Genomic DNA, 11,491 nt, shown 5'->3' on the forward strand with positions numbered 1-11,491 from the left:
GTAATTGAGTCTAAAGTGAACTGGCTTAACAGACGTGACACATTCAACATAGACACAATCCTTTCACTAAATGTGATTAACAAATAACATAAATCCTTTTCAGAATAGGTTGCATTTTTTTAAAGAATGACTACTGTCAGAGTACTTGAGCAAGCTGGCAGCAGGGAGAAAATGAAACATTTGTGGGAGGTACCTTGGTGCAGGCAATGGTAATATTTGGGTGTAAGGGATGGGGGCTTGGGGACTGGCCACATTCCTTTTCTTCCTGCTCATTCTGTATGAGAATCTTCATGCTTTAAAACAAGTTCCCTCCTTATGAGGTGTCAAGCAGAGACGGTGGATGTGGTTGTGTGTGCGCATTTGTGTGATGGAGGAGGAGACAATGTGACAAAGCACATTACGCCATCACGTCTATCTGATATAATCATAAGGCAGAGAGCGCCTCCTTGTGGCCATAACATATCTGAGCATCATTATCATCATCACTACCAGCTGGTAAAATTCCATTCCCTCGTACAAGGAACGCACGAGTGCAGGGAGGACGGACTGCGGTAGCGGGCCAAGCAAATTATTCAATAAGATCCAAAGGAGCCTGGTGCGGGTTTTTAGAAAGTCCAATCATTCCTGGTTGCAGTTAGATCTAGATCAGCACACTGGGGCCAGTCGATGTTGTGGTAGGCCTACAGCTGGTTTTCCCCTTGACTAATCAACAGACCAACCTGACTCCACCCATCTCCTTCCCCATACTGTAGCATGATAAGGGTGAGTTTAACGTGTTCTGAGAATTCCGTTTTATTCCCCACTGATCTTTTGTATTTTACAAAAAAGTATTCATACACATAACCTCTGTATACCTGCTGTAAACAGTACATAGGAGGCCTAAACATATAGGAGTGGCAAGATTTCGTGAGAACATTGAGTATTGTAACTATCACCTGCATGTAGGCTTTCAGAGAAAAGGTGAAACTCTCCCTTAGTTTATTGAAAAGGTCACCTTGTATTAATCAAAGTAAAAAATGGAGCTAAATCCCCACAACACAAGGGCTCACTACACCAATTACAGGTTCCCAATACCTTTACTCTGCTTAACTTCTATGGCCAATGATTCCCAAATTTGGGCCCCAGGACCGAGTTTGGGAATCCCTGCTCAAGAGCAGAACGGCATGAATATAAAAAATCTATTTCTCTTCAATGCAAACCATGTCATGGAAAAGCAATGCCAAAGGTTGAAGTCAGAGTTTTTTTCCCTCCCATTTATTTTACTATTGTCGTTTTTGTTCTTTTACATTTAAAAAAAAAAAGTCAGTAGTTACATACAAACCATTCTCTGTTAACAGACTAAACACATTGTGCACAGCTACTTGTGTAATGTAGCCTAGGTAAGTTATACCATTAAACACACTGCCCAATCAATAATAAAGGTTAAATCAAATCAATCAAAATTATAACACATGAATAATATAATGTATGCCACATTCAGAGTCATTGTGTGTTAAACTTGATCCTGGTTTACTGTACAGGTTTACTGTACGATGCCACACCTTAGCAAGGCCTACTGCTCGAACTGTAGACCTACCAGTATGTGGCTGCCAATATTAATGCAACACAAACATTTGCCTTTCTTCTTTGTCATACCAAACAGGGAATAGCTCAAACCCCATTCATCTAACACCTGTCGCTTTGCAAACCGTTAGCATTGAAAGTTCTCAAGCGAGAGAAGGGGAAAAGATCCTCATGCCTATTCTACTTGAACCGTTCTACTATTTGCCTGGCGGCAAACTTGCTAGCCACAATTTCACATCCCAGATGTCATGTGCCCATTTCCACAGTTCTCCCTCAACTTTCTAACTTTATTACATAACATAAAGTTATTTCATTTCACAACTGACAGACTTGCCTCATCTTGCTTGTAATACTTCCTTGTCTTAGCTTTCGTTCATTGGCCGCATTGCAGAAAGAGTAACTGGTTTCAGCACTGTTGCTTGAGAGAATTTGCCAACATCAAATCAAATCAAAGGGAATTTTATTCAAATCAAATGTTATTTGTCACATACACATGGTTAGCAGATGTTAATGTGAGTGTAGCGAAATGCTTGTGCTTCTAGTTCCGACAATGCAGTAATAACCAACGAGTAATCTAGCTAACAATTCCCAAAACTACTACCGTATACACATAAGTGTAAAGGGATAAAGAATACGTACATAAAGATATATGAATGAGTGATGGTACAGAGCGGCATAGGCAAGATGCAGTAGATGGTATCGAGTACAGTATATACGTATGTAAACAAAGTGGCATAGTTTTAAAGTGGCTTGTGATACATGTATTACATAAAGATGCAGTAGATGATATAGAGTACAGTATATACGTATACATATGACATAAATAATGTAGGGTATGTAAACATTATATTAAGTAGCATTGTTTAAAGTGGCTAGTGATATATTTTACATCAATTCCCATTATTAAAGTGGCTGGAGTTGAGTCAGTGTGTTGGCAGCAACATGTAATCTACTCCACAAACAACTCCGCAACAAACACTATTATGGCTGACCAAGTTGTGACCTCAAAACAATACTTTAAAACAATGTGATATGGGAAGATATGGCTTTATTTATAGAATATTCATTATTATTATGTATTTTCCAACTAATACGTTTTTCAACCTTGCCTACAATATATTTCATATAATGGAAATGTAAACAAACATGGCAAAAAGTCACATGGACATATTACAATCAAAGATGTTCTATTATATTGACAAGATAGTCGAGTGAACGCTCTAACAATGGAGATACTTTTCCTCAAAGATGGAAGCAAGCGGGAGGAGTCACGATCAGGTGGGACCATTCTAGCCAATGAGAGGGCAGATTCACGCGTGTGAACAACAGGGATAAATAACTCTGATATAAAATCGTTGTTTTTTTTTAAATAAATTCCATGTGCGTCCGCTTGTATCAATATATTTGTAACAAAATAACAATTACGAAACTTATATTCTATCAATTAAGATTCACGTAGCAAAGTATATATTATTTTTTTTGTTTTAGCAAATTCAACACTCTCATTGACCTCCAGATAAAAATGTTTCACTTCATGTCTTATTTTCTTGGACATATTTTGGGCGGAGTAAACCTTCTCGCTTAGCCTCTTCCTTCCTGTTAAAATATTGCAATAAGTAACAGTTGGACACGGCCTGGCTGAGCGGCGCCCTCTTTCAGAAATCTGGTTTGGAAAACAGAACAAATGGCGGTTGACATCTCGAGAACTGCTATTCGATTCGAGTGGAAGTCTGTGGTGTAATTTTCGAACCGAAAAGGGGTATGAATAACGTTTGGGGTTTTTAAATTATATTTGATGTGATATAATTTACCCAACACATTGCATCAAAGCTTCCGTTTCCCAATATACATTTTAAGCCAACACCTCATTTGGCCGCCTTTCGTTCCAGTTCTCTGCTGCCTGTGACTGGAACGAATTGCAAAAATCGCTGAAGTTGGAGACTTTTATCTCCCTCACCAACTTCAAACATCTGCTATCTGAGCAGCTAACCGATCACTGCAGCTGTACATAGTCTATCGGTAAATAGCCCACCCAATTTTATCTACCTCATCCCCATACTGTTAATATTTATTTACTTTTCTGTTATTTTGCACACCAATATCTCTACCTGTACATGACCATCTGATCATCTATCACTCCAGTGTTAATCTGCAAAATTGTAATTATCCGCCTACCTCATGCCTTTTGCACACAATGTATATAGACTCTCTTTTTTTCTACTGTGTTATTGACTTGTTAATTGTTTACTCCATGTGTAACTCTGTTGTCTGTTCACACTGCTATGCTTTATCTTGGCCAGGTCGCAGTTGCAAATGAGAACTTGTTCTCAACTAGCCTACCTGGTTAAATAAAGGTGAAATAAATTTCTTTTTTTAAGTGTAGCCTGTCTTGAAGTGCATTAGCTGCATTTTAGAATGTGATTTCAAAATTCTGTACAAATGTGTCTGCCACACTTCAAAGCATTGCATAAAAAATGTATTAACTGCAGAAATGTTTGCAGGCCCAAGGGTTTCCAATGCCAATATCAAACAAAATGTCATGGCCCTACAAAAGCTGTAGCCTAAATTGCATTTACATATCAGTCTTTCTCCGGCCAGTCTCTAAGAATATGACCACCATACCATGGGCACAAAACAGATAACTCATCATGCTCTCCAAATGGACAAATTTAACAGGGAAGGCAACTATGGCAACATTATGCCTCTCCTGACTGCCCTTGATAATGCCTGTGTCACTTGTGAGCAGCTGCAAGGCACAGATATCGTCAGGGTCCTTTACAGACTCCTCAATACCTGCTCAGACCATTCAGTGAAAAAAAACTGCCAAGCACCTGTTGTCAAAATGGAAGAAACTCTACAGCCACCCCTATCACATCTCAAAGGAGAAGGGAAGCAGAGAAGAATTCACTGTCGTTGGAGAGAGTATGCTGGCTGATAAAGCTTGTCTGGCAGACAGAGGTGGCCTAGCTGCTGGTGACGCTAGTAAACCAGTGGAGTTGGGTGCGTCTTGTGAACATGTGGTTTTCCATACTGGGTCCGAAGACAGAACACTCACAGATGGGACCAAGTGTGGGAGAGCTAAGGGAGAAGGGGTGACATCATGGCAGGCAGCTGGTGATTTGTCTTCGGAGTCAATTTTGCCCACCCTCTCAAAGCAGTCAGAAACTCCTGCCACCACTTCCCTGGGTAACCCTCCCCCTGTAAGGATTCCTCTGAGTTGGCTTTGAGGACAAAGTGCATCCAGCTCCTCCTTGGTGCCCTCAATCCAGAAACTTCCAAGGAGGCAGAGGGGAGGAGGACTGCACATCCACCTCTATGACGCGGATGTGCAGCCCGCGTCATAGAGGTGCACATCCACGCGCTGCACCGTGCAAACGAGGCCAAATACAAGGCCTGCATCAGGGGTAAGGTGGCCAACTTAACAAACCCCAAAAACGGCCACCTTCGGTGTGGTCTCCTGGGCGGCAGCCTGGGGCTGTAAGTCTTCGCCAGGATGTCTGTGGAGGAGATGGCCAACGAGGTGCTCCAGCGGCAAAGGGAGGAGTACTCGTCGTGGGGTGTGAGTGATAGGCAGCTCCCCCAGGACCTGGAGGGGACACCCACCCAGAAGGTGCGGTGCGAGGGGTCGGACTGCAGGGTGACGCGGGTGTCCCGGGGCACACTGTTTCTGCCAGCGTGGGTTCGCCAGACCACTGCAGACCAGGATGCCATGACCTTTGTGACCTGTAGCAGGTGTGGGGAGCAGTGGTACCACAGCGTCTGGGTGTGCCTCTGATATGCCATCCTCACCACACCACATGTAAAATGCCTGCTTTGTTTTTGTCGAGATCCTGCTGATATGTCTTCACCCTATCAAACGGAATAATGTCATGTTTTAATGACAAAAATTAAGAATTCCATTTAACATTTTACCACATGTGTTGTATGCATTACATTGTCATTAAACTTGCTGCGCTACATACTGTAATACAAAAGTGTTTCTCTTTCTTTTACAATTTCTTTCTCATTTGCCATTAATAGGTACCGTGTGTTTAGCATGGGGTCTGTCTGTGTGTGAGAACACAAGATGTAGTCCCTATGTTGACATTTCTGTTGAGCTGCAGAGTAAGACCCATGTGGCCTTCCTGTTGTCATGTGACCCTGTGAGCAGCACAAGGAGCATGTGACCCATGAATCAGCCCAAGATACAGCTCCGGCAGGGTCATGTCTAGAAGGGATACAGCTTATGTCAAATTGATGTCAAAAGTAGATTTGTATTTTATTTTAGCTATCTGTTTTCTGAAACAACCTAATTATCCTAACCTGCTACGATCTCAATTTTGAGATCCAGAAAAAACCCTCTGACCGGGGGCTTGCTGATCTCCCATGATCCTTCACTTTCTAGCCCACAGCCAGTGCTAATGACTCAGCAGCCCATCATTGTGATGACAGTTGGACAAAGTTAGCTTAATGAGTTATTCTCCGTGGGCAGGGATAGGGGTTTGAAGATATATGGAATGGTAGCAGCATTTCATATCAGATAAGATTATAATGAGTGGTTACATTGCTAAATGGGTATATCTTTCATTGAAATGACCATTGAACAGCAGGAAATGTAAGATTATAGTATATGATTTGTTCTCCTCTGTGTTTTTATAATGTGTCTGTACACATTACAGAGACATCTGTATCAGAGTCATTGGAGATATCATTATGTTTTATCAATTTAATTAAGTTTGTGTTTCACTGTCAGTATGTCAAATGTATTTTCAAGGAGTGGCTTTTCCAAAGTCCATGCAGTTCCCTATCTTTTTGATAGTCTCCCTATTTATAGCCTTTAACTTTTCAATCGTTGTCTGATAACTTTCTTTCTTTGAGACACACACACACGTGCGCGGTTGGGCAGTATGTGTGTACTGTGCATGGTGGTACTTACAAATATACACACCTTCACAATCATTCACATTCACACTGTTTAATACATAGTTTATGCAGGCTTTTCTGCCCATCCCCACACTGATAATATTACAATAGATAAACGTTATCAAGTGGAAAGTCCACATTCTCCTATCTTTCAAAGAGCACACTATTGCTGATACTGTACATTGAGGTACAGCAGAATACAATGTAGGGGAGAGTGGGATAAGTTCAAGCCAAAGGGGTAAGTTGAGCCACCTTTGTTTCTAGGGAAACCATACACAAAATGTATATTTTTACCAAATATTTAGGACCAAAGTAGATAATTTTACGACTGTTCTATACATCATTTGGGGTCAATATGAGGTCCTAAACCTAGCATGAAATTGCACCCTTGAAGCTGTGTGGGCTAAAATAGTCAAATGTTTGCCTTTGGGTAAGTTGAGCCAATGGTTGAGCCAATCACAAGTTGAGCAACTTGAAGTGTTTTCGTTCCAGGCATAATGCAAGGCATTATCGCTTGGATATGAGATATGAGACCAGGCCCTGTTGTTATGTTAAAAGTGTTAAGGTGTTCAGCCTGCAATGTGAATTGTGTAGACATGGTTTTAAAAAGGTAGTGGTAATATTTAATTCAGTACAGACATTTGTAGACGGCTTAATTTACCCTCTCCCGGGGCTCAACTTACCCCATACTACAATTTATCTTCTTAAAATCTGATTTTAAACCTAACCTTAACTACACCGCTAACGTTATGCCTAACCCTAACCTGAATTTGGACTTTTGTAGACAATTTTGACTTTGTGGTTCTGCTATCTAGTGGAAACCGTGTTCTTGTCACAATGGGGCTTGGCTTATCCCTGACAAAGTGCAGCGTTTGAGTGATTGACTGTGTCATTGACTAAAAGATTGCTATAACATATTATGTAATTAGATTTTTTTTTAAACGACCCATTGCGTTGTAAGATCTGATATGTGTAAGCAACTCCTGGGCAGAGGAACGCGCCCATTGTATGGAATATTACAGTGACGTCATCACAATATTGCCAGAGCTGTTTTGTATGGGCATTGCCATGGCCACATTCAAATGCCATGACGCATCAGTGTTTAGAATGTCAATTTCCTGCTATACTTTCATATACTTTTTCAGTAGTAAAATCACAATTACACACACATTAATATCTTCCTTTTATCCATTTTGCCCACAGTAGGCGTGACAAACGATCGGTCATATGAGCGTCAGTAGCGCCATGTCACCGGGAAACCTCGGCCGCTCGTGAGGATTTGGTAAAGGGATGGCACCGCCGAAGTACATTATAAACAGCAAGGTACAGTTGTAACCAAGTGCTACTATTCGTAGTTAGATATTTCAGACTTTCACATGTAATGTTAACTATATATATATATTTTTAACCAATTAGCCTAGCCAGCTACATTAAGCCAGTTGATGTTTAAACGACGCGCATGATCTCAGACTACGTGGTTCATGGCAAGCGAGCATTTGGTGCTTTCGGGACAACTGGGAACTGGAAAAAAACGAAGTTAAACCATGAGTCGATGATCTTCAGGTCGGAAAGTCGGAGCTCTAAAAAAGCTGCCCACGTTTCCGAATTGTAATTTCGAGTTGGATGACAGTTCAAAACGATATTTCCAAGTCAGAGCTCGTTTTTCCCCAGTTGTCTTGGACGCATTGAAGTCAAGGATGTCCGAGTTCAGAGTTGTTTTGAACGCGGACAGATTAACTGTATATTTACTAGCAGTCTTTATTCATATTGTTTGTTTATTATTTAGGCCATGGAAGTCCGCTATACTTATTCCATACGACAGTCTTGTTGTTTACCTACTAATCAACCTACAGTACTACCAAAGCAAGTTTGTTTCAAATAGCCTATAGCTATAGCCTACGTCTCTTTTCAGATCATCTTCGCGATGGATAGGTGTTCACTTTTATCCAAGTGTGTCATCAAGCAAACATTCCAAGCTTCTGCGCATGTCCTATCCAACCAAATTCTCTGTTGGCTAGTGATATATGTAATGCTGGGGATAGGACCAGATTGGCTTGTTCTACAAATCAGTGGTGTGATATTTTCGTAGGGCTCTCTGGTAAATGGTAACGCTCCATCTATTTAACATAGTAAAACAGAATACCATTGATTACCATGCTGATGATAATGCTCAAACAGTGTATATTTTTTCTAACTGAACAGTTGGCCTACTTCCCCTTTTAAAAAGTGTGTTTGTGTGTGCCACAGCTGCAGAAAGGCTGCATAACAAAGGTGCAGTCAGTCAGTGTCCTCCCTTGTCCAGATATATTCCGGCACATTAAATTCACTGTAGTTGGCTGAGGCGGCTAACAATAGGCAAAGTCTTCAACCAATTTGACGAACAGGATGTGCGTCTGTTACCTATGTCTCTGACCTACTTGGGCTGATTTGCCCATTTCACTACCCCTTTGGATGTTATTAGATCATTATGGAAATGGATAGAGGTCTAGAGAAGATTTCTGAAGTAGTTAACTCCATTGACTAGAGGTCAGTGGTGCAAGTCATTTCAATTTAGTGACACAGTATTGTCACAGTATTTGAGGAGCCTGCTGAACACTACCTCAATCCGAGACGAGACATTGATCGATTATGTGATGGAGAGGCATTGAGGGGGTGATAAGCTCATATTTCTCTACACATTCTAACCCCTTCATCACCAACCAGATAACAGGTGGAGGCCTGTTTTAAAATTGTCACTCTGGAAGAAGGCTCAAACAGGTCTCACAGGGATGTCAGGAATTTGATGATCAGATTTTCTGTTTCTTCTCATACATAAAAATAGAAAAAATAGAAATATAATTCATAGAACTGCAAGTGGGTTGACCCACCTGGTCTCTTGGACTAAATTTGGGTCTTTGTTTGTTTAAGGATAACACTCTTCTTTACTTTCTCAGCAGCGTGCAACGTCGGTCATTGCTTAATAGCAGAAACATTGAACCCGTCAGTGTGTTTGCGTGTTACTGGATTACTAACCAAGGCCTACGACAACCTGGAATTGTAATACCCATACCAGACATCCATTAGACTAATAGGGTTGAAATGAACGACATTCATTCTAATTACAGGAACTTAAAGGCTTCATTAAATGCACGTCATGGAATCCTTTGACATGTTCATCATCATGGAATTAGTCTGACATCATGCCTTCTGTTTTTCCTAACAGGTGCTGAATTAGGCTATGGTTTGCCCTGATATGTAACGGTAAGAAATGGCATGTGTTGCAACAATTAAGAATGTATTACTGGAACTGTCTCTTGTGTCCTTACACAATGCATTCTATACTCAACTGTACTACTGTATTGTGGTAGGATAAACTAAGTTTTAGACCTATCGTTGTCTACTTTACGATCGGCCAAACTCACCCTGCAGATTTAATGCAAAGTGTCTGCTCTGAAGCAGAGCTTTATGCATGCAAAACGGTCTCGTGGTGTGTGTGTGTGTGTGTGTGTGGCCTCTGGCAACAGCTTTGCTAATGTGATTCTCTAAGAGTTGCTCATCTGATCATTGTCCATGTGACACATGCTGAGAATATTACAACTCCTACAACAGTTAATGTCGGGCAGGAGAATGCTAAGTCTTCATTGGATAAGATATCAACTACTAGACTGTATAGCATTGTGACTGATTTGACTTTAGCTGACTACAGATGAGCTACTGCGTTCATATTGTTAATCTGTGTTAATCTCATTTTCTTTTCACAGACGGTTAACAGAGCAATCAATCAGTTGATTGATTAACCTGAATGACTGTCATCTATTTGTCAGGTAGCAGCAGCGCTTCCCAGACCATCTCCCCCCTAGCCAGCTACTCCACCAACCCTTCAGCCCAGGCCCAAGCCCAAGCCCAGCCATGACAGCCAAGTCGTCCCTGCTCAAGGTGATCCTCCTTGGGGACGGTGGCGTGGGCAAGTCCTCTCTCATGAACCGCTACGTCACCAACAAGTTTGACACGCATCTCTTCCACACCATTGGCGTGGAGTTCCTAAACAAGGAGCTGGAGGTGGACGGGCGCACCGTGACGCTCCAAATCTGGGACACGGCGGGCCAGGAGCGCTTCCGCTCGCTCCGGACACCTTTCTACCGTGGCTCCGACTGTTGTCTCCTAACCTTCAGCATGGATGACAACCAGAGCTTCCACAATCTCAACAACTGGAAGAAGGAGTTTGCCTACTACGCTGATGTCAAGGAACCCGAGAAGTTCCCATTCGTGATCCTGGGTAATAAGTTGGATGTGCCAGAGAGGCAGGTTTCGGGCGAGGACGCCCGCCAGTGGTGCCGCGACAACGGCGGCCACCCGTACTTTGAGACAAGCGCCAAGGACTCGACCAACGTGGCGGCGGCGTTTGAGGAGGCGGTGAGGAGGGTGCTGGCGCAGGAGGAAGGGGGGGAGCACCTCATCCCGACGGACACAATGGACCTGCACAGGAAGCCGCGCTCTGGCGACTCCTGCTGCTGAGATGTAGGGGTGATTACCTTTATTTGACTCTTAAAGGCCCAATGAAGCTGTTTATCTCAATTTAAAATGGGCAAAAATGGATTTTTAGCAAACAAATATTTCTCAAGCAAGAATATGACTAAGAATGGGAAAACTAGCTGTTATTGGAAGAGGGGTTTGGAACTGTCTTTGTTATTGGTCTATTAACCAATCAACCGCATAGTGATGTCACCATGGAAAGCTGAAACTCCCGCCCATGCATACCTGCTGATTATAATGTCCTGTGGAGATTGTATTTTCAACCACCAACTATCAGGAAATAAACTGATCACATTTTTTCACAGTTTTTAGTGTTTGTTTAATCAGCTGTTATACAATATGAATTTTGACTGCACTGGGCCTTTTTAAAGAGACAGTAGGAGCTCAGTTGAACTTCTGCTGCCCAATTCTGGCCAAATTGGCTGTAACTTGTGAGTACTGATGATATCAACGGCCACTTGGTTCCAATTCTCCTTTTTTAGCTGTGGTTAATGCATTCGTTCTGCTCTGTGCT

The 11,491-nt window shown here is 42.0% G+C and overlaps 1 protein-coding gene across 8 annotated transcripts; it reads left to right on the forward strand.

The window, feature by feature from the left end:
- Positions 1 to 487: 487 nt before the first annotated feature.
- On the forward strand, positions 488 to 11,284 carry LOC118363805 (ras-related protein Rab-9A-like). Of its 8 annotated transcripts, none has more exons than XM_035745040.2 (4): positions 488 to 762; positions 7,669 to 7,788; positions 9,668 to 9,705; positions 10,206 to 11,284. In XM_035745040.2, the coding sequence occupies exon 4, from the start codon at positions 10,354 to 10,356 to the stop codon at positions 10,957 to 10,959; it is 606 nt and encodes a 201-aa protein (XP_035600933.1). In that variant the 5' UTR covers positions 488 to 762; positions 7,669 to 7,788; positions 9,668 to 9,705; positions 10,206 to 10,353; the 3' UTR covers positions 10,960 to 11,284. The 8 variants fall into 8 exon arrangements, with proteins under 8 accessions (XP_035600933.1, XP_035600935.1, XP_035600936.1 ...); XM_035745042.2 differs by having other exon boundaries at positions 10,273 to 11,284; XM_035745037.2 differs by having other exon boundaries at positions 492 to 762; positions 10,269 to 11,284.
- Positions 11,285 to 11,491: the final 207 nt, after the last annotated feature.

This window comes from Oncorhynchus keta, chromosome 30 (genome assembly GCF_023373465.1).
Source record: "Oncorhynchus keta strain PuntledgeMale-10-30-2019 chromosome 30, Oket_V2, whole genome shotgun sequence".
Lineage (NCBI taxonomy): Eukaryota > Metazoa > Chordata > Actinopteri > Salmoniformes > Salmonidae > Oncorhynchus > Oncorhynchus keta.

What these genes read in the sequence shown, in the direction of transcription:
- LOC118363805 (XM_035745040.2), top strand. Translation starts at nt 10,354, where the DNA reads ATGACAGCCAAGTCGTCCCTGCTCAAGGTGATCCTCCTTGGGGACGGT.